Below are 27,585 nucleotides of genomic sequence, written 5' to 3'. Positions count from 1 at the left end.
TAGAAGGGTTGGGCACCCCTCTAGCTCCAGTATTGTTCCTGCCTCAAGCAGGGAGAGCAGGTCTTGGATTCTTCTCCAAGCCCATTTAGGCTTTGTTCACTTTTCTTGTGTCTTTTCATAGTCTCTCCTCCTTCATGAGTTAGCCATTGTCTGTGAACGTCCGTATACGTCTTTGTCGATTCTTTTCCACACCCCCCCTTGTTGTTAGTGTTTTTCCCGCCAAAAGGAGTAGCGGTAGATCAGACCTCCTTCAAAATGGCCTCTTTGCGCTCCTTCTCCCCGCCGCCTGAGACCTTTGGCAGGTCAGCGGCTGAGGGAACCCAGGCGGCCACCCGAGCAGGGGCGCAACGCTCCAACCATGCCCTCGCCTCTTCGTAGGCTCCTCCACCCCGAAACGGGAAGTCGGCGGCAAAATCGGCGGCAAAGGAGCTGCGGGGGAAAGCCATGGCCAAGAGCAAGGGCGCAAACGTTGTTCCCGCCAAGCGTCGCCAGCGCCAGGAGAACGTCGGCTCTCCGGCTTCCCCCAGGAGCACCAGCGTCCTCGACTGGGACGTGGATGGTGAAGCTCCGCGTCAATCTCTGTGTCCCCCACGGACCTCCACGAACTAAGGCAGCAGAGAGCGCTCCGACTCTTCTGCAGAGAAAGGGGGCGGAGAGAGCTCGGGCAATGAAGAAGACGCCCGCAGCCATAACGCTGACGCCAACGGATGAGCCAGGCACAGTTTCACTCAGGCAAGATCGTGAAGAGGGAGGGGGGACCTTCAAATCCTTTCCTGACGGATCTTAATTCTTGGGCCAATTCCTCCCCCGCAGAGCTAATGAAAGTATTTAGGAAAACCATTTGCGAGGAGATTTCACTCCATGAAAAAGAGAAAAAGAACAGCAGGGGGTGACGTAGGTCCCACCGCAGGGATAGACATAGTAGAAAATGTAGATCCAGCTCCTCTTCCAGGTCTAACAGCCCCTTACCTTCCACCTCCACTCGCAGAGACCCCTTAAACATTTCAGGGAGGGGGAGGAGGAGGATAGCAAAGGTGAAATAGGGGAATTCTCAGACCATTTCTCTGATTGAGAGGAGACCAGTCCTGATACTAATGAACAGTTCCAGCGTTTCTTTAAGCAGGAGCACTTGGCGCTCATGATGGCAAAGGCCATTTCAGCCCTAGAATTACGTAGCCGATGCAGAAGACCCCTCCAACCCATCCGGTTCCAAAAAAACCAGTAAAAGATTGCCTCAAGGGGAAGAGAGAGATTTCCCCACAAACTGAGGAATCCCCTCGAGCCCTACCTCTTCTGGAGTACTCCGAGAGGAGAATTAGGAGGGAATGGCTTCACCTAGATACAAACAAAAGCTTTCCGTCCCTACTAAAGAAACTATATGTTTTGCCTGATCATGTCCATACCACGATCCAAACCCCTCTAGTAGATGCCCCAGTAGTGACCATCCAATCGGGGGGACTGGTTACTAAAGATGGTCAGGGTACCCTTAAGGATGCCTCAGACAGAAAGGGGGACATCATCCTAAAAAGAATGCATGACCGCCTGGCCCTGACCACCAGAGCATTGGCTTCGTCTGCCACCATGGCCAGAGCCGCCATCGTCTGGACCCTCAGAATCCTAGATATTATCCCAGCAGAATACTGGGGTATTCGGGAAGGCATGGAAAGGATGCTGATGGCAGTCTCTTACTGGGCAGACTCCACCTTTGACACTATGGTATTAGTTTCACAAGTACTCGCACTAGGGGTGGTAGTTAGGAGATAGGCTTGGCTGCGGGCATGGCAGGCAGACTTCCAGTCTAAGCAAGTTGTGGCTACCTATGACTACCATGATTCAAGGCTATTTGGAAAAGAGCTAGATGTGGTGCTAGTTGAATCCAAGGGCAACAAGAAATCCATGCCTAGGTATGTCAGGGCAGAGCAGGGTTCCTCACTTAAACCTTACACCACATTTAGGTCACAGAGAACACTGACACGTGCTCCCAGGGACGGCAGATGATGGCCTTCATCTAATTCTTTCTGCAGACGTAACAACGCCAGCAGTAACACCAACAACAATACTTCTTCCTTTTGTACCTCCAATTTCAGACAGGGAAGAGGAGGAAAGTCCTTCCAATCTGACAGATCTGCCAGACCATGACTACCACGGCATCCCGTTCGGCACTTGTCTACAATTTTTCCGACAGGCTTGGACAGGAAATCACGTTGACCGGTGGACTTCAGAGGTGGTCTCCACAGGCTACCTTATAGAATTCTCCCAAGTACCAAAACCTCAATTTCAAGCTTTTCAAATTCGACACAACCCACAAAAGAAGCTCCAGACATAACAAGTCATCCTTCATCTCCTTCAGATCTGGGCCATAGAGCCAGTCCCATCCTCGGAACGTGGCTGCGGAGTTTACTCCCATTTCTTTACCGTGCCAAAGAGGAACGGAGACTGGAGAGCCATCCTAAATCTGCGGCATGTGAACAGACACATCTGTCTTTGACACTTCAAATTGGAGACTCTCAGGTCCATCGTGGAGAATCTCCGGCTGGGGGACCATCTGACGTCTCTGGATCTCACCGAAGCCTACCTTCATATCCTGATCAACCCGTGGCACAGATGTTTCCTGAGATTCGCAGTAGGAAAAGAACACTTTCAATACAGAGCTCTACCCTTCGGGCTCGCCACAGCTCCTCGAGTGTTCACAAAAGTGCTATTGGCCCCCATCATGGCCCTTCGACAGCAGGGTATTCACGTCCACCCCTACTTGGACTACATGTTATGGTTGTTACTTCCGTTTATTATCACATGTTGTGCAGTTTATTCTCTCTACTACTATGTTAGTCCAATACTAGAGTCAGAGAGGTGCCCAACCCTTCTACAGGAAGTGACAACAAACTTCGTCCTGCCTCCCTGAGAATGAGTTGGGAATCACCCAATCAGGGTGCCCTCGTCGCTCACCAGGAGAAGGCCCCTTCAGGGTAAGTATACCAATGGACCGGTAAAAACTGTCAGTAAGCACATATTAAATCGAAACACTCCCAAAATTCTGAACCACTCTGACAACCACTATGTCAGACTACACAGAGAAGCCATTGAAATCCATAAGCACATGGACAATTTCAACAGAAAGGAAGAAACCATGAAAATGAACAAAATTTGGCTACCAGTAGTGAAAAACACTAGAATCAAGACAGTGACTAATGAACACCACCCAGACAAAGGATGTATCCAGGCAGTAAGCAGCCAAAGGGATCAAAAGGCAATGCAGATACCCTCACTAATTTATTATGCTATCTTCATGGTTATTCACATGCTAAACTGGTGGATCCCACCCAACATATGCAAATCAAGCTTGCTAATTGCACCCTTTACACATGTTAACAGGCAAATGGTTCTTTCTCCCACCCTGGACGTTCCACAGGTATATATACTCCATTTGCTTTACTACCATCAGATCCTCTAGATGCCAGCCACAGATGCAGGTGAAACATCAGGAAAAAATGCTATTAGAACACGGCCATACAGGCTTGGAACCACACAACACCCCAGTGATTCTGGCTGTGAAAGCCTTCAACAATACATACTCCCAAAATAGATTCCAAGAATTTTCAAAAATATCTAGGATTTGCCTTTTTTAAAAAAAGGTAATGGGGGGCACCTAGATCTGGCCATTTAGACATCCAAACTATGGCAGATATGGACCAAAAACAGCAGTGTAAAAACGGTGTAAATGGGTTTAAAACGGTGTAAATGGGTTTACACCATTTTCACGCTGCTGTTTTTGGCCCATGAGAAATCCGCCTCTGATTTCACCTTTCAAAACCTAATGCTTATATAATCAAAATGTATCTGGTCATTTATTTACAAAACCACAGGAGGAGGAAGAATTCCTGGTACAGGCTAATTTGCTTAGCTGTTTCCATCCAAAAATCTGATGTTCGGGGGAAAGGTGAATACAAGCATTATGAGGTAAACTTTGAAAGCTTGAACGACATACGATTTTAATACTTGTGGAAATTTTCCAGTATAATGGCAAACCTACAGCTCATATCCAATCCCTTGTCCAATCTGCTCAAAAGAGCGCCCAAGCAATACTGAGATTCTACCGTACCCAGGGGGGAGGATACATTCCAGCTGCTGTTAAATTGTTTACAGCAAAATCCATTCCACAATTAACATATGGAGCCCAATAGGCAACATATCCAACTTTACACCTCTGGAAAAAGTTACAACAACATTCCTTAGATCTCTATTCAATACACCAAAATGCACGTCCAACACTGTATTGAGACATGAAGCAGGAATAGCTAAAGTGGAAACTATAGTCTGGAAGAGAGCCATCAAATATTGGATTAAAGTCCACCTACACCCCCAGGGCCTATTACCAGCATTTCTGTCAACATCACCATACCCAATCTGGTCGGAGAAGATTATCCTGAAGCTTAAACAGATTGGGCTAGACCAGGGGTAGGGGAACCTCATGCTCGAGAGTCGCGATGACTGCTCTTTTCTGCCCTTGCATCTGATGGCTCCACTCGAGCCGAAAGCTTTTCGCTGGCCCCATCTCTTGTCCAGCCTCTGCAGGCAGCAGGGCAGGCGCACTAATCTGCCCACAGCCGTCACGTCGCCGCAGGTTTCCTCTCGCCGTCTCATTGGAGCTGGGCTGGCGCTTCCCCGGCAGCCGGGCAAGGCCGAAGCCGCTGGTTCTTCATCCTCTGCCCGCCCTGCAGGCAGCATGGCGGACATATCCATGCGCTTCTCAGAATGAGCGGAGTAAAAGGTAAAAAAACCCAATATATACAGTGTTATCTTTATTTTAAATGTCAAAAATTATTTGCGGCTCCAAGTGTTTTCTTTTCCCGTGGAAAACGGGTCCAAATGGCTCTTTGAGTGTTAAAGGTTCCCTACCCCTGGGCTAGACCCTATGCTGATGCTTGAATGGGACTTGCCCTTAGCTCTTAAGATGGTATATCAACGATTGGACGACATTGACTACCAAAATGATAATGCCTCATTTCCTGCTCTATATAGACCATTGAAATCTGGTAGTGGTACAGTAATGGCCCCCTACATTCAACATATTACTATAGCCGAATACCGATGGGGCCTTTTCGTTAGAGCATCGCTTTGACGCCATTCTCACCTATCTATGCTTATATAGCAGATTTGGGAAAACCCCTTGGCATTTGAGGAAATGTGTTTGTAACTCTGGGGACGTTGATTCTATGATACATATCTTGTTACACTGCATGCTGCATAAGGCAGAAAGAGAGCTCTTTATTTTACCTCTGCTTGTGCAACACAGCTTGATAATTGCAAAGGATCCTGACCAAGAGATTAGGAAAATGCTGTTGGAAGACAAGGATGCAACCATCTCCCAGCAGGTAGCAAAGTTCTGTGCATTGGCGTATAAAAAACGCAAGGGCCTACTTAATCAGGGATGAGCTGAAAGCCAAACATTCATGTAAATGGTTAGCTGTAATAATTGTTGTAATTTGCTGTTGTGAATGTGTGCTGTTGTTTTGTTTTGTCTTTGCTGGCCTTTGGCCGTATTAAACTATCTATTAATACTTGTGGAATTAGTAAGTATAACAAGGGGGTATGGTTCACTGATCATTCTTCAAACTAAAGCATTTAATTATGACTAATGACTGAAAGAGAAGGCAAAGTAATAATAGATAATGTATACCATATCAAGTATACATTTTGTATGATTGTAATAAAATTATACTCTTATTTATTTTTGTCATTGACAGTGTAACATTTGTTATATTGCCATACAGAGATAAACAAAAAGATAATTAATTTTCATAAGAGTCTGAACTTTTAAGAAGTTATGTTACTTATATTCCAATAGTAAGCAAACTTCTGCCAGTATTCTACAAATGCAACTTTAAAAATTCCTTATTGAAATTTAGTTACACTACCTTTTGAAAGCTCTTCATATACTTAGCTTCCTATAATTTTCTAAAGTTTTTGTTGTTAGCACTTTGTAGTAGCTATTAAATTACACCTTCCTTTGTTTTTTATCATAGCACCTTAGAAATGTTTACAACCATTACCTGTAGTATGCATGGAAGCACACTTCTGGATTTTAGCTTTCAGCCTTGCACAATAATCCATTATCATCCTATATGCACTAATCCTGTGTTGTTTTCATTGGCATGTGGTATACATTGGTGTATTGGGCAGGGCACCGCAACTAGAAAGTGGAGTTTGGGGGTCACCCTGGAGACCTATGGAATTGGCCAATTGAAGTGACCTTTAAATATATTATTAGGAAGTACATAGAGGGGACTTTTGTTGCTGTTTGTGTAGGACAGCTGTTGCCTTGCACATAGGGCAAGTTGCAGTGAGACTTAAATTTTTGTTTTTAAATTTAAAAATTCCAACTTTCTGTCCAATTGCGCATGAAAAGTGCTGCAGTCTGGTGAACCAAATTTGAAGCAGGATCATAACATTTATCTCTGACTGCCATTCTTTTGAACTTTTTGTGCTGCATTTTATGGTTGTCTCCCCCTCCTGCAGCAGCCATTTTGTCATTGTCATTTGACACCCTGTGTCAAAATTCGAAAGGTACCTGCAGGCTCAAAATGATTGGGGACCTCTGCTATACAGTGTGACTCTTTTCTCTTTTCTATGCCCTTGTGTGGGGGATAAACTTGGCACCTGTTTAATCTGAGAGCTTTGTGGCGATTTGAGTGATTTTCCACTTGACAGACTCTGAGCTGCATCTGTCCACTATTACATTCCTTTCAAGAGACTTTACCTTCCATGCTGTTGGTTTGGATGTGGCTGCTTGTTGCCTTAAATTGTCCTCCTTTAAGGTCAAACCTATGGCATATATGCATTAATATTTCACTTGATCTTTGCCTCTCAAATGAAACTAGTCTCATCTCATAATGATGATGAAACACACAGTTCTGTATTAAGTATGCTTAATCGGTTGTACCATTATGGTCACACAAAGTACTCTGGAAAGTTTTTTTCATAGAGGAAGGACATTGGAAGTAAACAGACTTCTCAGAACAAAAATGTCAAAGTGATGAAATTCTTCAGAAGTGTTGTAAGGTTTAGGAGCTTGTCAGCTAATTATTAGCTTATGTCTGGTCATTCCAGGTCAAGTCAGCATCACTAACTTTAAGTGGTGGGAGTGTTTAGTCAGTTAAACAATAGCTGGCATTGCCCAATTCCCTGTCTCCCATTTTCATTTATGAAAACCAAAGTTCTGCGTTGGTTCTGTCTTTCTGGTGTACATCCTGCTGCTGCTTTCTGGAAGGGGAAAAGGCAGTGGTGGGATTCAAATAATTTAACAACCAGTTCTGGTGATGGGATTCAAATAATTTAACAACTGGTTGTTTACAAGTACCATTTTAACAACTGGTTCTGCCGAAGTGTTGTGAACCTGCTGAATCCCACCACTGGGTAAAGGGTAAATTTATTTATTCCATTTTCCAAGGGACTCTAGATTATAGCTTGGAGTCCTCACCATAAATCTATTAGGGCAGGCTCAGTTTAGGTTGCGACATGGCTGAGTGGGGAGGGGGTATGTGTTTGACTTTTCAATATCGAGCCTGACTTTTCATTATCGAATCCCACGCACTATAGTGGGCACTACATGCCTACAGTTTTGCTGCTCATCAGTGTTAATGTAGAGCAAGACCCTTGTGGTGACAGGCCTTTGTATTGAGCCCTTTCTCCATGTTGCTGATTATACACATTCACTGCTTTTCTGGGTGACTTATTATAGCTAGGGGTTCCTGGGTTCAAAGTAACATTGCTGCTGCCTCATTCTTATGCCTGATTCTTACTAGCACATGTTCCCTCCTGCCGCTAATAGACTGCACTTTGGAACCTGTGTGAGTTACTAATCAGTGATAAATGGGTAGTAAACTATGGAGACTGGTGTCTTTTGAACCTGTCACTCATCTGTTGCTTTCCAAATTCTCCCCTCCCCCTGCTAAAGTCTAGGAGAAGAGTTTAATCTTCACTTCTATGATTGCTGATGTCCATATTACCCATTTTCCCCAACATCCTCTCCAGTTTCTGTTCTTTCTGTTGCGTTCGCCCACGCACACACACTCACCCCTACAACTCAGACCTGCAAACTGCCAATTGCAGTGATGAAATCTTTCAGTTTGCCCTTTGATCATTATCCCATACTGCCCTGTACTTCTAGTTCTTGGGAAGAGGTTTTTTTTAACCTCTGGTACCTGAAATTTAATTAGAAATGCTGGGATCTTTATAATGTGTCAGTCTTGTTCTCTCTCTGTGTATGGGAGGGATTACAGAATGCTTTTGGAATGAATATTTTGGAGCCATATATACTGAAAATTTCCTGTCTGATTTGGTCAGTCACATAAGGATTAATGAATTATCTGTGGAGCAGGAGCCAGGAGAGATCTAGTATTTCTGCTCTGCATGGATTGTGTATGTTTGCCACGTGGGGACTGTTCTGGAAATATTTCAGCCAATGATGGCAGGATTGCAGTATGTATACATACATGTTGCTTCAGATACTCCAGGGTACAAAAAGATGGAGCTAATGCTGGGTCTGGTTGAATTTTAAAGTTATTTTTTCATTTTTACTGCATTTAATATCCCAGCGTTCCTTTGTTCATGGAGTTCTCTGGAAGCGTTTTGTTCAGTCATTGATCAGCCCTAGACCTGTTTTAGGCGCTCTCTAATCATATCCTGGTTGCTTGGTAATCCTACTACTACTAATGAAAATAGTAAATTTTTTTAAAAAATGTGTTGCTGTTAAAAGTCAAAATTACTGGCTTGGAAACACCAAGTCTTATTTCAGGCCTCTCCTTTTGGAACCTTGAGTCACTGACTTCAAATTCCTGAGCTTGACAATATTTTTCGGCTGAGATGTGACTTTCTTTCTGAAGGATTTCTTTGAATCGCTGGCTGCGGTTTAATATCTGTGTTTAAAGAAAAAATTAAAGTCTTTGCTGTGAGTTGTAGTTTGGAACTGAAGGAAGAGATGAAAGGTTTTCTTCGTGAAGGAGATTAGTAATCTCCCTGTGATCATTATAAAGAACATTTTGAAATTGACACTAAGTGGAGCTTATCTAACACCTGAAGGAAATCTGTTTTTTTACAAGTAATTAACTAATAGGGATAGTTGTCTCAAAGATGTCATTCCAAGTATGTGTAATTCCCTTATTATATAAGCTTTCTTTCTTTCTTTCTTTCTTTCTTTCTTTCTTTCTTTCTTTCTTTCTTTCTTTCTTTCTTTCTTTCTTTCTTTCTTTCTTTCTTTCTTTCTTTCTTTCTTTCTTTCAAAACTGGATCAAATGATTTACTTTTCCACAAAACCCTGCTGGTGCATAGAATAGAAAGCCGTAGTTGGCAACTAAATTAACAGACCATTTCTATGTATTTTTTTTAAAACGCCATAACTTATTTCAAAGGTTCAGAATGTACTATGGTAAACCACTATGCAATATGCTGATGTGGAAGTGAGTCTTTATTCTCCCAGAGAGGTCTACACTGAACTAGTTGATTTACATTAGTGGTAACTTGTGTGTTGGAATGAACCATCCAACACCAAACAGCTGTGGGGCAATGTTCACATCACCTTGTCTAAAATCTTTTGCAGTGGACGCATTTTACATGTTGAGCCAGTGAGAGGGACTGAGAAATGATAAGCATACATGTGTGATTCAGCCTTCAATAGAACATATACATAGTTTTAGTGATAAACATAGTTTTAAAGGGAAAAATGAACTCATACATTTAATGTTTAACTTTTGTTATTTGTTGTGTTAATTTTCTCTTATTTTTATGGAAGGAGTTATGTACACTGAACTTTAAAAAAATCTAGCAGGCAGGTAAGTATTGAATGCTGGATGGATATGAGGTAGAACTGTATTACTCTTGTGATGGTACAGTTACTAGCTAATAGATACTGGTGAATATCACACTAAGAAAACCTGTTAGCTGATATATTTATACATGTAATAACACTTCAGAACAACAAAATATTGTGGGGAATGATATGCTAGATAAGGGCAAATAATCCACTGTAATTATTTGCTCATTTATGTTCAGTAAAATAATATCTGGAAGGTTTATTTACATAGAACATTACCTTACCTCCAGTTTACTAACAAATTCTAGAGCTTGTCGTTTCAGAATAATTTTAATAGTTGTGAACTTTGATCTGCCACAGGGAGTCTGGGTAGGGGGTATACTAAGAAGATTTTTTTCTAGCATCTAATTAAAGGAAATGTAATTGGGTAGGCAGATGATTTATATACTAATAATTATACTTACCGATTTAACCTAGACCTGCAATTTAGTTTCTTAGTATTATCTTTATTGTTTGTGGATGTGTTAATTGCCCCTGGTTCTTGTTCTTGCTTTCACTGCATGTAATTTCTTTGGATTTTCAAAACCTTGTTTAAAAGGGGGGGAAGTGCATTTTCTTTTTCCTTCAGTAGTACAGGTGCTTGCTGATTACTTGTGTAGGGTTTAAAAAAAAATTTTTTAATGGTGCATCTCTCCCTGTTCATAAACCGCCTGTTTACTCTAAGCGCTATTGACAGATGTGCTCCTACTGACAATGCAAATGGTTCATGTGGCCAGCTGTAGTTTTCTGCCTTATCTTCTTCCAAGGGATTATGGCCAAGATCCAAGCTTCTACTCAAGCTCACAAAAAGACTTGCAGAAACACAGATTTCTTTCTTTCTAAAACTGATTCCCACAACTTATCACAAAGAGTTTTTGAACCTTCCCCTCCTTCAGTTTCTAAATCGGTTGGGTATATGGGCATGAAGAGATTGCTCTGCAGAAAAACACATCTTCATGTTATTTTTTCTAACAATTAAAACAAATCAGTATTTTTTTTAAAAAATGATGTTTATACAGTGATTTTTCCAAGTGCTCACAGCACTCAGAGCAACCTAGCAGGGTAGGCTTGTGGTTTTGTATTGCAGATAGTGAGGGGAAGGCCTTGAGGGTGGTTGAGAGGGTTTTGAACAGAACTAGAGTTTGTAGCTATGTTGCAATTGGAACCAAGATCTCCTTGTGCCATAATCAAGTTATATCCCCTGAGCTCCCTTCCCTCCTCAAACTCCACCTTCCCAAGCACTATGCCTAAATCTTCAGGTATACCCTAACTTGGAGTTGGCAATGCTATTTTCTTCCCTCCCAACAGCCAACCTACCTTTATTTGACCTTCTGTCTTGAGCTCCTCCTCCCTCCCCCGCACCCCCCGCAGCATCTACTAAGAAAAGTGTGGACCAGTTGTCTGGTGCTGTCTGCTGGACCAGGCTCACTTGCATGATATTGAGCCCTTAAGGATGTGGGGTGGTACCTCACTTTTTCCTGTCTTTCCCTCATACTATTTCTTCCTCTACTCTTGGCAACCCTCATATCTCCCTGGAGAAAATGATTATTTTGGAGAGTGGATTCTATGGCATTATATTCACCTGAGGCCTCTCCCTTCCTCAAACTCTGACCTCCTTAGACTCCACAAAATCTCCAGGAATTTTCCAACCAGGAGCTTGCACCCCATGCCAGACCAGGCCCCAAGGTGTTTTTTTCCACCTTGTTTTTATTGACAGAACCAAGCCTTGGATCACTGTGCTTGCCGAGCAACAGCAACTGAGGGAATCTGTTGCTTAAAGCTACAAGTGCTCCTTTTATAATCTGGAATTTTTTAAACCCTCCACATTATTTTATTTTTTAGATTTCAGATTTTTCTGCAAACCTGGGGCCCTTCTCCATCTGGGTGTTTTCCAGTAATGAATCAGGGGGGCAGGAACAAAATACGTTTCTTCCTGGATCTGCTGGAACATGCCCACTTCTCCAGTTCTTTCCTGCCTTTTTGTGAGATCTATTTTATTCTATATCTAGCCTTTCCTTTCTGAACCTGTTTACCTCCTTTTTACTTTTGTGATTGTATTGTCCTCATCTTTTTCTTTCCCCTTTAGTTTCTCTTCCATTTCCTGGACATTGAGAGATGAACACAGTTCTCTGCTAGGGAGGCTGTGCTAAATGAGACCACGTTGTTATTCACAAGATACAGTCTGGTGTTTTTTGCTTGGAGCCTTCTTGAAGAGCACAGAGAAGTGCCCTGCCAAGAGGAGCATTTTCTCTCCACTGATGAGGACAACATTCCTGCCGCAGCTGGAGCAAGTAAGCAGGCAGGATGGGCAGGCATGTCCCCTGATAGGGCTGCCCAGACCCAAGCCTCCACCACAGAAAACTGCCATCAGGCAATTCCCCCTTTTCTAAAACTGGCATGAAAAGGAAGCACCTAAACAAAATGGCGACCATGACTGTGGGATCGAGTTCCTTGGCAACAGAGGAATGGGCATAACACGGAGTTGAATTGCAGAGCCATGAAGGTCTGTCTTCAGCTCTGGAGGAGGGCTCAGAGATTAGTTCAGCCAAAGTCAGCACCAGTATAGTACACAAGGCGGGATCTAGTTTTCTAAATGCAGAAATTACCACCTTTATTAAGTGTACCCTCAGATACAAAAAAGCAGCCCTAAGTGAAGAAATGGCTGAACTTTTAACGCTCCATTTCAGGGATAATGGGGTTTCAGGTTCCATCTCATTTTTTCAAAGTAAAGGACTATCAAAACCTGTTAGCCTAGTCTGTTGCAGCATTAAATCTTACGACCACTGAAGGGGTTGCGGGGTGGGGGGTAGGGAGAAGCACTAAGTCTAATACCAAATCCAAACATAAGGGCAATGAGGAATTTTTTCCTTGTACTACCCATCAGAGAAGATTTTCCCTTTTCCTGACTTGTTTGAAACTCAAAAAATGCGAGTGAGAGAAGCCCATTGCTAGCAGGCAATTCCCTGGGTTAATTCAAAAATATATCGAAAACTGGACCAGTTTTCAAGATCTAACCATGAAGCCATGGCCATGGCTATCAAAACGTCCGCTATGGTTTCAGTCATTTCCAGAGACATCATTGTATGGTCCAGAAAACTCGTAGATCTTTTACTGGAGGATAACCAGAGAATGGTCGAGGGAGTTAACAGGATATTAAAAGCCTTCTTCTTTTTGGCCGACGCTACCCTGGGTGATCTAACTTCTCTGCCAGAGCGATGGCTTCAGTGGTCGTGATGAGAAGACTCCTGTGGCTTAGAGTGTGGCAAGCTGATTGGAAATTTAAATCCATGGTGGCAGAGTACTTCTTTTAGGGTAACAAGGTGTTTGGGGATGAGTTAAATGATATACTGGTGGAGACCAAGGATAAAACCAAGACCATCCCCCAGATAGTGAAGAGATTTGACAAAAGGACAAAATTTAATCATTCCTCTTGCTCTCAACATTATCTACCATGGTTAAAGCAGGAGTTCAAGCACCCTGCTTGGAGCCAGTGATGACAGCAATTCAAGAAAACTTTCCCCTCCTGTAGAGTTCACAGCAGCAATCCAAAAGGACAACAGATCTTTCAAGGCATAATGCCATTCCTGCCCCAGTAGGCAGCAGGCTAACCCTGTTTCAGCATACCTGGGCTCAGACCAAAATAGACTCTTGGACATTGGAGATCATCTCATCGGGGTATGTCATAGTTCTCTCATTCCCCCCGGAAAGCTTTGTCCTTTCTCCTCTCCTCAAATGACCCAATCAAAAAAGCAAGAAAGCTAGAGGCCATTAGTAGAAATAAATGCTATAGAGTTTGTGCCTACTTCTCAGAGAGGCACAGGTGTATATTCCATTCTTTTTACCAAGCCCAAAAGAAACTGGGAATGAAGAGCAATTCTATAATTAAATTTGGTAAATAATTTTGTGAACCTACGTCACTTCTGAATGGAAATGTTAAGGTCAAATAGTGGTGTTGCTTCAACCAGGTGAATAACTTCTTCCTTCACATCCCCACCTTCAAAGGGCACCAACAATACCTCTTGTTTGGCATAGGAAACAATCATTTTCAATTTCAAGCCCTTTCCTTTGAGCAATGCCTGGTACCCAGAATGTTCTCCAAGGTCCTGGTCAACTTCATAGTGATTCTCAGAGAAAGGGACCTTTGTCTGCATCCCTATTTGTATGACATAGTGATCAAGGTGGACTCACGATGACAAACTCATAGTGATTCCCAGCAGACAATTCTTTCACTGGAGCAATATGGCTTCTTGCTCAATCACAAGAAGAGCTCTTTGATTCCAGCCCAGAAGTTAGAACACCTGGGTCTCCTGTTAGACATTTCAGTATACAAACTCTTTGTCACTGTGGAAAAGAAGAAAAAACTAAAGAGCAAGATCCTAGCTTTAGTGAACAACAGGAAGAGCCTATCATTGGTCAGCCTGATGGGTCTCCTCATCGCCTGTTCAGAAGCAGTTCAGTGAGGACACTTCCACTCCAGACCTCTTCAGCAGCTCATTTGACCTTTTCAGCATCAAATTACCAACAAAATTCACATGTCCCTGATGGTGTCCCATCCAGTCAAGGTCAGTCTTCTCTGATGGACCAAATGGTCCAAACTGGATCTGGGAAAATAATTTTGGATCAGTTCCACCAAACAAATCTTTACGGATGCCAGCCTCCGAGGCTGGGGGCAACCCTGGAGGAGTCTCCAGTACAGCTCATCTGGTTGAACCAGGCTTCCAATCAATCTTCTGGAGCTATGGGTTATCCATCTCGCTTGCCGACACTTCCAAACCCAGTTGGAAGGCTTCCATGTCTTAATAAGGATGGACGATGTTGCAGCCAAAACTTACCTAAACAGGCAGGGAGGGCCCCAATCTTCTACTCTCCATAGGGAAGCAGTCAAGATCCTTTCTTGGGTGGAGAAACATCTGTTGTCCATATGTGCGGAGCATATTCAAGGGAAAAAGCAACATCCAAGCAGATTGGCTAATTCAACAACAGATCCACCCTGGGGATTGGTCGTTGAAGGTGATCTTCCTTCAGTTATCCCAACATATGGGAACACCAGCCTTGGACCTATTTGCATCCAACTTGAACAACCAAGTACCAGGTTCTTTTCAAGATTTCATAATTGAGATGCCAAAGCAACAGATGCATTGTCTACCAGATGGTCTCCAGGGCTTCTGTACACCTTCCCTCCTCTCCTGGTGATTCTCAGACTCATACGGAGTAGTTGAGAGGAGAAGGCAGAATTAATCTTAGTAGTTCCTTGGTGGCCTTGATGTTCATGGTTTCCCAGCATTCATCAAATATCAGCACACAAACAGTTCAAGCCGCCCAGATCAGAGACCTTCATCAGGGCCCTGCTCTGCACCCAGAATCAGAATGGTGGAGCTTGACCACGTAGATATTGAACAAAGGGATCTAACTTCTAGAGAGTATAGTTGAGAGATTGCCAAGACAATCCTTGACTTCACAAAGACATCAACAAGGACAATATATAACACCTCCTGGAAGGCCTTTGTTAGGTGGTGCTGGAGAAAAAAAATTGACCCCATTACTCCTGCCATAAAAGATGTTTTAGGCTTCCTCCAGATGGGGTTCTTTCTGGTCTTTGGTCTTCCACACTTCATAGACATGTTGTAATGATAGCTTCTGTGATTCACAATAGAGGGTTGGAACCCTTCCCACCAACCTCATGTTACACGATTTCTCAAAGGGGCAGCCCTCAAAGACAAACCCTCCACACATCACTTCCCTGTTTGGAAACTACATGGTGTATTACATGCCTTAAACAGACATCTGTTTGAGCCCATTATGGACATTTCCGTCAATCACCTCAAAATGAAGACCATCTTTCTGGTAGTATTATGTCAGCTGGATTGGTGTCGGAGCTGAGCACTCTGTTAGTCAAACCATACTTGTGCATGTTTCACAAGAACAAGGTGGTACTTAGAACTGAACCCACCTTTGTGACCAAGATAAATTCAGCTTTCCACAGACAACAGGAAATTTTTCTTCCCACCTTTTGTCTGGATCCATGGGACCCCAAAGAGGTATACTGGCACAAGCTCAATATTTGACAGTTGCTAAAGCCTTCCTGATCAGGACTTAGGACTTTAAAAGATTGGAGTCCCTTTTATCTCCGTTGCCAACCACAACTGGGGATCCAAGTTATCATCCCAAACTATTAGCAAATATCTTTGTGAGTGCATTGCAGACACTCACAAGGCTCAGAATATGGACACTCCAACAGGAATCATGGTTCATTCGGTATGCAATACATCCACCAATTCTGCCTTTTAGCAACAACCTTTGTGTTGAAGAAATCTGCAAAGCTGCAGTGTGGTCTTCAATTTCCATGTTTGTTAGACACTACAAACTAAATGCTTTCAGCTTTGCGGATACAAGATTTGGTCATAAAGTTCATCAAATTCTGAATGAGAAAAATGATTCCCACACTGCTAGAGGAGGTCACCCAGATGTCCTCAAGCTCAAATGGAGAACAACTGTTGGTACTTACCCGTGACGGGTCCTTCTCCTTTGTGCAGAAGAGGACATCTGCCCTCCTGTGTCATCATTTTTCCTCTCATGTTTGCCAGGCAACTGTGATTCTTCAATTATTATTCCTGTTGGGCTTACAAGTTGAGGTTATTAACTGTTCAAAGGTTGCCTGTGGTTCTTCTCCAAGTTTGTATTTTGTGTCTTATGATCTCTTGTTTCCCCTCGTTCTCTCTGAATGCTGTTTACAGGGAGAGTGGGCTGTTTTCTTTTTACTGCGTGAGACTGCTTTTTGGAGTTTCCAGAACTGGAGGAGAAGTGGGCGTGTTCCAGCAGACCTGGGAAGCAAAGTCTTTTGTTCCTGCTTCCCTAATTGGTTACTGGAAAACACCCAGATGTCCTCCTCTGCTGAAAGAAGGACCCTCTCACGGGTAACTACGAATGGTCATTTTCAGATTTGTGGAAAGATCTGTCTTGCCTGTTCACAGCTCCCATCGCTGAATTTAAGTATCCAAAGATTTGGCTGACTTCTAGCATATAAGATTATTTGCGTGACCAAACAGAACAAAATGTTTTATTTAATGTAAGACTGAAAACAATAAAATCACTGCATAACCAGGCATTGATGTCGTCAATCGTAGAATTTAGTTCTTTTGGGTTAAAAAGGCCATAGTGGGGGTGGGGACTGTCAGGAGGTCTATGAAACTCAGGATTCCATTTGAAGGACTTGATTAGGCCTGTTGGTCTTACTCCAAAGTTTGTTTAATTTGTCTCTTTAAAACATTTCTATCTTGTACTTACAATTGAGGTTTTCAAAGTAGCCTATAAACTGTTATGAAACATAATAAATTAATAATAAACCTGATGGCATTTTATAAGAGCAGCACTTTCCAACAACCCCAACGAGCCAAAAGCAAAGAGCTGTTGGGAAAAAAACCTGGGAAAATCACCAGTAAGATCCAAGAATAGCACCACTATATAGCTGTACAAATCCATAGCAGCATAAATTTTAAAAACAAAACTTTTGTGAAATCATACAGAATTTCAGAGAAAAAAAGATCTTGCATATCATCCAAAGGTTTGAGGAAATAAAAGTCTTGATCTGGAGTCCAAAACCCATAAGAGAGGCCAGAAAGTAAATAAAAGGAAGGAGTAAATTTCACAGATGAGGCACCACCAAGGCAAAAGTTCTGGCATTAGTGGTTATTCCTGCCCTTTCCCCCAGCGGGGGCATGTAGTTGAAGACCAGTATTGGAGAGCTTCACAAACAGGAAGTTTCATGTCGGAAAAGAGAATGACAATCCCAATCGTTTCAGGCTTCTGAATACGCTTACTGACTCTACAATAGATGGATAGGTTTAATACTGCTGTAACTTAATCTTAGCAATTGTAGTTAAAGGGCATGGATGCTTTTAATAGTTCCCTACATCAGCCCTTGCACACTACAATCCTCTTTTCATATGTCTGTTAATCAGGTTTAAATGTTTGCATATTCCCTGTGGATCCCTGGAAGGTATAAAAAGGTAGAGAACTTTTTTTTAAAATTGAAAGAAAGTACAATTAATTATTTATAATTGAAACACCGAAGGTTTTAGCGACAGGCCATATTCTGTTCTGGTTCTTATAACAGAGATTTTCATTAAGCAGTGCTTTGTCCAAAAGTCAACTTTAAAAACAATAAGACACGTACCCACGCTTTAATCTAATTTTGGCTCATTGACAAAATGTTTTATTCTACTTTGATCAAGAGTTGTAGTTTTATGCATGACCCAGGCCAAGAATAGAAAAGTGGTTATAAAATTTTAAAACATGTATTCCAGCCTCCACAGGGTATTAAAAAAACCTGCAGAATTAATATGCTGGAATAACTGGCTTGGTAAGCACTTTAAAACCATGACTAGAGGATTTTGCTTTCTAACTGCTCAAAGATTACACTCTCTAAATCTGGAGTCTGTAAAATGCAGTTAGGTGCTTATTGAATCAGTAAAATTGAGGGACAGAATGGCCTCTGTTTGGAATAGTCAATTATGAAGCTCGTGTACAACTTGGCAGAATTGTAGTGGGCTGCTTCCCTTTGCACTGTGTTCCTTGTAGAGGACTTTTTTCAGGTATGCTGTGAAATAAATTGATTGTTTTCGCAATGGAAGGAAATAATCAGCAAGATTTACCATGTTTCTGTTGCAGTCTCGGTAGTGTTTATCTTATTAAATGGACTGTAGAATGCATTGGGGTGGGATGCAGAAATGTTTGATCGCAAGTGACGGCAAATTAGCCAAGATGTTGAAATTCAGGGAAGACTAGTAAGGACTCAAACTAGGTGACTGGGCAGCAGAATGGTAGATGAGGTTTTGCATGAATTACTCTGCAGTGGTAAACTTGAGGACAACAGCCCTTTCCCATTAAGCTCACACGGAGACGGTCTGAATTGCCAGTAATTATCCTGGAAACTGTTGGACTATATGGATGTTCATTCTGATCCAGCAAGGCAATTCCTCGGATGTTAATTTTTCTGTGAACATCAGCATTGTTAAAAGAAAACCTTATCATTTGTATATAAAACCCTTATAGCACCATTGGTTGAATCACAGGTAAGGAGATTACAGGGAACTGTTAAATGTTCTTAGCTGTTGAAAACCGTTTTGAATGCAGGACAAAGCACTTTGTGACAAATTCCCTACTCCAGAATCTCATTGTTCCATGTCGTGGATTCCTTTCAGTTGCATGGAAAACTAGTTGCAGGGCAAGTCTCAAGGCAGCTGTGCTTGAAATTGGCAATTGTGCAAATCTGATTATGTTATAGTTGAATGGTTTTTATGAATATTCATGTAGTAGCAAGGCAACCTTTCAGCCTAATATTTTCATATAGCTAATGCCTTGTTTATGCCAAGCCTCTATAGATTTGACATATGAAATAGACATCCTGAGAATCTTCGTTTTAAGTTTCTAAATACAGCTGGACATGTGTGGACACTGGTAAAGGTTTAAGTGATGGAGATAATCTGAATAGGGCTTGCAGTGACCAAGCAGTTGAGATTTTAGTATCTTGCATTTCCCTTCTGTAATCACTACCATGCCTGGCTGAAATTACCAACTCTTGACGGACAAAAATTTGGTACTTGGGTAAAGTCTGTAGAAGACAGACCCCAGAAAAAAAGGAGCAGCACCAACCGAAAAAAACATGCAATGCCTCTGTAAATGATGCCATCAAGTCTACCAAGGTCATCTTTATATGTCTCACAAGTGCAAAGCGGTGACTCAGCATGCATGCAGGACAGATAATTTATCCACGACATCTCAGCCAAAGATGACCCACTGCCATGTATTCGACATATTTCTATGTAACATATTGTTTACATTTAGAAGGCAGCGTAGAAAAGCATCAGCCAGTTTGCAGATGGGAAATGCCAATGTCTAGTGTAAGTATAGTGAATCTGTAGTAGAGATCATAGAACACAAGCAGAGCCATCTAAACTACTATGAGACATAAGCATGTAGCAAGCAAGCTTGCATTCATTCCAGTTTGGCGGCTCCTTAAATCTTCTGTGTTCTCAGTGTTGTTGGCTGCTTTCTCTCTTCTGATATTTAAGCTAACCCTGAGATGAACTGGTACCCCTACAGAAAGGGGGACATGTTTGGCTTAGTTGTCTTGGTCAAAACTTCTATGTTTGCATAGTGATATTGGGTAGGTGATAGGGGCTTGAAGAAGCCAGTACAGCTTTTCTTTGCATTCATTCTCATCTGCTCCAGAACCTCCCTCTAAGTAGGTGAGCAAAGCAGCCTCCCAGCGTCTTGTTTGCTGTCTCTGGTAGCCTGTTCAGTGGTAGGGAGGAGATATGTGATCAACTGATTAAATTTTGTATGTGAGTGCTGGTGCTGTGCCTCTGGTGCTTCTAGGTATGACACAGGCACATGAAATTCTTTTTAATGGGTATTATTCATTCAGGATACAGCCCTTCTTTTCAGGCAGTAAAAGATTGCCCAACCAGTCAGGGCTGGTCAATAGCTGTCTAGTTACTTGGCAACCATATTCCTTAGCTGAGATTTTCTTGGCTATTGGACCTTTGTCTCCGTGCCCCTTTTGCCACTGACTAGTCCATTGAAAGCACTGCCATGAAATCCTATATCTTGGAATCAATATAATTTGTACTAGTTAAACTAGATGTGATTAAAATGTAAATTTATGTGACAGGAACAATTCTGAGCACACAGCTAAAACTTTCACTATTTCCAGCTCCTCTTTCTGACTGTCATGGTGAGAAAACTATTTTAGATATAGTCCAGTGCTATACATGTATACCAAGAAGTACTTTAAGGAAGTAGGTAAAAAAAAATTCTGGCATTCCTGTTTGATCAGGTTTATGGGGTTTTTTTTATGTCAACTTCGTTATAGTTGTGTTGGCCAATAACAAATTATTGTTTCTTTCTTCTCTTACAGGAATGTTTACCCTTGCAGAAGTTGCATCTCTTAATGACATTCAGCCAACATACCGAATCCTGAAACCATGGTGGGATGTATTTATGGACTATCTAGCTGTTGTTATGCTAATGGTCGCCATCTTTGCTGGAACCATGCAGCTGACCAAAGATCAGGTGGTCTGTTTGCCTGTGTTGCACTCTGCTGTAAATTCAAAAGTGCAGCCCAGCTCCCTCGGAAGTGTCAAAGCAGCAAACCTTGTACCAGAGTCTGAAGCATCTATTGTTGAAGAGAAAGAAACATGGGTAGCAGGGACAGTTTCCTTTGAAGGGGCAACTGGTGTTACACCTGACATACCTCTGAGCAGAACTACCTATTCACCATTGCACTCCACGGCCACAAGCCAGGAAGCAAAGAAGGAGCAAAAAGACCCTCTGGGCCGAAAAACAAATTTGGATTATCAGCAATATGTTTTCATTAACCAGATGTGTTATCATTTGGCTCTTCCTTGGTATTCAAAGTATTTCCCCTACTTAGCTCTTATACATACTATTATTTTAATGGTTAGCAGTAATTTTTGGTTTAAATATCCAAAAACTTGCTCAAAGATCGAACATTTTGTTTCTATCTTAGGGAAGTGCTTTGAGTCTCCTTGGACCACAAAAGCATTATCTGAAACAGCATGTGAGGATTCTGAGGAGAATAAACAAAGACTCACTGGGGCCCAGTCTCTGCCGAAGCATGTCTCAACCAGTAGTGATGAGGGAAGCCCAAGTGCCAGTACCCCTATGATAAGCAAGTCTGGCTTCAAATTCTCAGCAGAAAAGCCGGTTGTTGAGGTCCCAAGCATGACCATTTTGGATAAAAAAGATGGCGAGCAAGCCAAAGCCCTTTTTGAGAAAGTACGTAAATTCCGGGCCCACGTAGAGGACAGTGATTTGATTTATAAACTCTACGTTGTACAGACTGTTATAAAAACGGTGAAATTCATATTTATTCTCTGCTACACAGCAAACTTTGTCAATGAAATCAGTTTTGAGCACCTCTGTAGGCCCAAAGTGGAACATCTAACAGGCTATCAGGAGTTTGAATGCACACACAATATGGCTTACATGCTGAAGAAGTTGCTCATTAGTTACATTTCTCTCATTTGTGTCTATGGTTTTGTGTGTCTGTACACCCTGTTTTGGTTGTTCCGGTTACCCCTAAAGGAATATTCTTTTGAGAAAGTTAGGGAAGAGAGTAGCTTCAGTGATATTCCAGATGTTAAGAATGATTTTGCATTTCTCTTGCACATGGTTGACCAATATGATCAACTGTACTCCAAGCGGTTTGGTGTCTTCTTATCAGAGGTGAGTGAAAATAAACTGAGGGAAATAAGCTTGAACCATGAGTGGACTTTTGAAAAGCTGCGGCAGCATGTCTCCCGTAATGCCCAGGACAAGCAAGAACTGCATCTCTTCATGCTGTCGGGGGTCCCAGACGCAGTGTTTGATCTGACGGATCTAGATGTGTTGAAACTTGAACTGATTCCTGAAGCAAAAATCCCAGCTAAAATCTCCCAGATGACTAACCTTCAAGAGCTGCATCTCTGTCACTGCCCTGCAAAGGTGGAACAAACAGCCTTCAGTTTTCTCCGTGACCACCTGAGGTGCCTGCATGTGAAGTTCACAGATGTGGCAGAAATCCCAGCTTGGGTGTACCTACTTAAAAATCTTCGGGAGTTGTACCTGGTAGGCAACTTGAACTCTGAAAATAACAAAATGATAGGACTTGAATCTCTCAGAGAACTAAGACATCTTAAAATCCTCTATGTGAAAAGCAATTTGACCAAAATCCCCTCTAACATCACTGATGTAGCACCACATCTGACCAAGCTCGTCATTCACAATGATGGCACCAAGCTCTTTGTACTGAACAGCCTTAAGAAAATGATGAATGTAGCTGAACTAGAACTGCAGAACTGTGAACTTGAGAGAATTCCACATGCCATTTTCAGTCTCACTAATTTACAGGAACTAGATTTAAAGTCAAACAGCATACGCACAATTGAAGAAGTCATCAGCTTCCAACATTTAAAAAGATTGACTTGTCTGAAGTTGTGGCACAACAAAATAGTCAACATTCCTCCCTCTATTACTCATGTTAAAAACTTGGAGTCACTCTATCTCTCCAACAATAAACTTGAGGCTTTACCAGCTGCAGTGTTCAGTTTACAGAAACTCAGATGCTTGGATGTAAGCTACAATTCCATTGCAGTGATTCCTGTGGAAATAGGTTTGCTTCAGAACCTACAGCATTTGCATATCACAGGCAACAAAGTGGATATTTTGCCAAAACAGTTATTTAAATGCTCCAAACTGAGGACTTTGAGTCTGGGGCAGAACTGTATCACCTCAATCCCAGAAAAAATTGGTCAGCTGCTACAGCTTACTCACCTGGAGCTGAAAGGGAACTGTTTAGACAGACTCCCAGCAACACTGGGGCAGTGTCGGCTTCTCAGGAAAGGTGGACTCATTGTGGAAGATCACCTCTTTGACACTTTGCCTTCAGAAGTAAAAGAAGCGTTGAACCAAGACACAAGCATTCCCTTTGCTAATGGGATTTAAACAGAGACAGAACTCACAAAGAGAATAGCATAGATGATGCTAGTTATCAAATCCCTGTGTTAAGAAATCTGGAACTCTTTTTTGTAAAGGACTGTTAGAAGGTAGAAGCAGTTTGGTGTCCGTAGTATTTTAAAACATCATTTCCAACATTTTTGGAGGGGAAGGAGGGTGGGGTGGGAGAACCTTAAATGATTTTGATTCTTTCTCTTTTAAGTTGTTTGTAACTTGGATGCTGCCGCTTTTGAATGTTTACAAATTTACTCGCCTGCTTAATGTATATGATTAAACTGGTGACCTTTTCTTACTATAAATAACTTCAAGGTCTTGATCCATTTCCTATTCGAAGGAACTTTTCGTTCTATTTTTCAGAGCAAGGTGTTAATTGGCATCGGCAAAGGAGAGTTATAGGCACATCCAGTAGTTATTTATCCATTATGAGCCTCAATTGCACTGCTGTTTGAATGGAGATATAGGTCTCACCATGCAGATGGAACTGTATATCCCTGTCTAGTTGTTCTAGACCTCCAGTCAGAGGCATATTGCATGCAGCGCTGTCTTCAGGATCATGGCTAATGGTTTGGCTTAGGTGTGCAGCAAGAAGATGTTTATTTGGCTGGTTCTCATATTTCTATTGTTTATGATAGCCTTCACTTTCAAATAATTAAAGGAGTCCTAAGTTTTGCAGGCTACTTCCTGTTCAACCTACTTGAAGTGCATATTTCCAGCTGCTGTGAGCAGCTATCACACTATGCTGTTCTAAGAGGATATTTTAAAATGTAAAACAATGTTTAAAAAGGAGCTTCTAAATTAATTAGCAAATGCAATAAATGGAAATTGTGCTTTTTAACCATACCATTGTACAATTTAGTGCAATACAATATGAAATTCTCATGTTCCTGAAAGCTTGCAGTGGTGGGCTTCTCACCTTCAAGGGGAGAAATGCACATAGCAAATGACCCACTGGTATGATGGTGCTGTTCCATTCCCTGTGTAAGTGATACCTGGAGCAAAGTTTCCTACTGAGATTGTAATGGAGGGTTCACATAATGAAGAAGCACTGCCAGTGTTTATGGATTTACTGAATATAACCAGCTCTTTGAATCATGTCTGGAGGCTCACAGTCCGCAAATACTATTCAAGAGTTTCCTTAAAGCGTTACCAAAATTTAAGGCACTCCATTTAAATTTAAGGGGCTGATTTTGCCTGGAGCAAAGGAATTGGAAGTATTAATTTCCTTCCAAAAAACCCAATAACCAACTGGATATTTGATTTACTTTGCTGATCTGTTCAGAAAATTTATAGGCCACTTTCCCAAAGCCCTACTTAAGACAGCTAACAAAGTAACGAAAACCCAATGAAACCACAAAAAAAATCAATTAAAACCAACAGTAAAATTGCTCATAAAATCATGATGGAGCATTCAAAAAGATAATATCTTGTTGTAGGAGTCAAAAGCAGTAACAATAAGTATGAAGGCTACAAAACAATCTGTTCAAAAGAGTGACCTAAAACTTAAATTGAAAACCTGAGCAACAAGTATCCTTGCCATCCTATTTAGAACCAGTTAAATGTATGTAGACATCTACCAAAAGCAGCCTGTGGTAAGAACATTGCAGTAGTCAAAGGTGGGTGACATCATCAGAGATTGTGCAGAAACTCATAACGAAGCCTGCCTGCCTCTAGGCCAGTGATGGCAAACCTTTTAGAAACCGGGTGCCCAAACTGCAACCCAAAACCCACTTATTTATCACGAAGTGCCAACACTACAATTTAACCTGAATACTGAGGTTTTAGTTTAGAAAAAAACAACTCATACATTAACATATTTTGTCTTAAAAGAAAAACACAATAACAGAGCTTTCAAAGATACAAACAATGTTTTATTGAAATGTAAAAGTTTGCATTTGGCATGCTTTTGAACAAATAATTTGATTTTTGCTGTTTGCATGCTGATAATTTGTCTAACCTTGGCTCATACTTTGTAAGTTTGAGAGCAACACATGCAGCACTAAGGTCATCTGTTAGGCTGTTTCTTGTGTCAGATTTGGAGGGGGAGGGTGAAGGGGAGATGATGGCATGCGTGCCCACAGAGAGGGCTCTGAGTGCCGCTTTGGGCACGTGTGCCATAGGTTCGCCATCACGGCTCATGCCTTATTTGTGAGACTATTCTATTAGACTGTTTAATAATGTGACATGATGAGAGCTAAGCAAAAAAGCAACCGTAAAAATTGATGACTCCAAAATTTGACAGTGGGCTAAATACCGTGTTTCCCTGAAAATAAGACAGTGTCTTATATTAATTTTGCCCCCAAATATGTGCTGTGTCTTATTTTCAGGGGATGACTTATTTTTCCTGGTGTTCTGTTCGCCGGGCATGCTTCCAAACAAAAACTTTGCTATGTCTAACTTTAGGGGAAGGCCTTAAATTTAGCACTTCAGCAAAACCTTTACTATGTCTTATTTTCAGGGGATGTCTTTTTTGGGGGGAAACGGGGTATTAACTGTTTCTGACTCCCCATGGCTGTTTTCCCCCTCATGGCAAACAAATACATTGAATGACTTGGGTAGCCCATTTTTGGAGAGTAGGTAAATAGACGCAACCTACTACCTTCCTATTAGTGTGATTCTTTAACAATGGCCTATTCTGCTCCTACAACCACTTCCTGTGTCATATAGATAGACAACAGTTGGTGTTTATTCAGTAGAAGAACCAATTCAAATTACTTATTCATCTTATGCTCCATGGAAGGTAGGATGGAAAAAGAAATACTGAAAATGTTGTATGAATATTCTGACCCTCATGTCTAGTGCATGATTATGAAGACTGTAAGCTTCCTTACATTGATAATTCCATAATGATAATTTGGATTGTTTCTGGAAGTGGTTGATTGCTAGATATTTTATTTCACTACTGGAGCACTTACTTGGTCTGCCTTTCTTTGGAGTTATTTAGTCCAACATCTGAAGCACATCAGGACACATTAGTTTAGATCTGACCTAGAACTTCAGGTGGTGGACAGAATTTCTGTCCAAGGGAGCCCAGCTTCTCCATCTTTTCTGTTCCACTACAGCTCCAAATGACTGACAAAATGCTCCCAGAGAATGAGGGATCCCCAGCAAAAAAATCAGAAAGAGATAAAGGGGAAGGGGAAAATCCTCTTCTATCAATGAACATTTTAAGCAGAAACAAAGCCAATTTGTTTAGTTTCTTTTTCATCAAAAAAGCAATTAGTTATTGGAATGTAAACAAAGTGGATTTAGGTGGACTAGTCTACAATGATGTATAGTGTATCCAGTTGGGTTAAGAAGCAGCATAACTGATGTACTTCATATAAAGAAGTTTGCAGAAATGGTGTCATCTGAGTTCATAACTAATTTTTTTCTGTTCCCTTTTTCAAACTATATGATCTACAGTAGCAGCTTAAAAACCCACAATAGGGCTCACAATTCATTTGTGAGACCCATTTTTCATGTGGCCCATGCATCCTGATCGAAAGAAAGATGTCTAAATATGCATAGCAGGGTTGTTATGAGTTACTCTCAATCTCTCTCCAATATTTTGATGGGTTTTGTATATCAGGAGAGATTTTAACCCACTTGGTGTCTGAATAGTTGATGGCAAAATATACTGAAGAATGGAAACAAGGTAAGTGTTTGAACAGCCCAACTTCATTTTTGGTGGGATTTTAATGTTATACTTTTCAAGATTTTTCCAAGACTCCCACTTTTTGAAGGTAACATTCTAAATAACCCAGTCAGTATCGATGCTTTGGACATGTCTGGCAAGGCAGGATATAAACATTTTAATAAACTGTCTGAACACAAGAGTTGGCAGATCCCACCTGACCACCCACAGCAGATGGGGAATAAGGTTACCAGATCCAAGTTGAGAATCACCTGGAGATTTGGGGATTGAGCCTGAAGACCACATGGACCTCTGTGGGGTATGATGCTATAAAGTCTACCTGCCAAAACATCCATTTTCTCTCTTTTTAAAAATAGATAATTTTATTGCTATATCTGAAAGATTACAATTGCAATTAATAACTTAACAAAACTCAAAATATAACATCTTATGGTATCAAAGCCATTTAGATTAATTTGTTATATACATAGACTTCCTACCAAACATTGGGAGACATATCTTTCACAATTTGTCCCACTTACCTAGGCTTAACAAAAGAGATTACTTTCCCAAGTACAGATGTTTATTTTATAGTCCAATCATAATA

At 41.5% G+C, this 27,585-nt stretch overlaps 1 protein-coding gene across 5 annotated transcripts in view; it reads left to right on the top strand.

Annotated features, from left to right (window-relative positions):
• Positions 1-23,667, top strand: part of LRRC8D (leucine rich repeat containing 8 VRAC subunit D) — an 87,320-nt gene extending 63,653 nt beyond the window's left edge. For all 5 annotated transcript variants that reach the window (XM_048497337.1, XM_048497335.1, XM_048497340.1 and 2 more), the window contains exon 2: positions 20,766-23,667. In XM_048497337.1, the coding sequence (XP_048353294.1) occupies positions 20,768-23,353 (2,586 nt within the window). In that variant the 5' untranslated portion in view covers positions 20,766-20,767 and the 3' untranslated portion in view covers positions 23,354-23,667. The remainder of the gene's footprint in view (positions 1-20,765) is intronic.
• Positions 23,668-27,585: the final 3,918 nt, after the last annotated feature.

The sequence above is a fragment of the Sphaerodactylus townsendi genome, linkage group LG05 (genome assembly GCF_021028975.2).
Source record: "Sphaerodactylus townsendi isolate TG3544 linkage group LG05, MPM_Stown_v2.3, whole genome shotgun sequence".
Lineage (NCBI taxonomy): Eukaryota > Metazoa > Chordata > Lepidosauria > Squamata > Sphaerodactylidae > Sphaerodactylus > Sphaerodactylus townsendi.
Note: the sequence above shows the minus strand (reverse complement) of the source record. Positions and strands in the feature narration are given on the sequence as shown.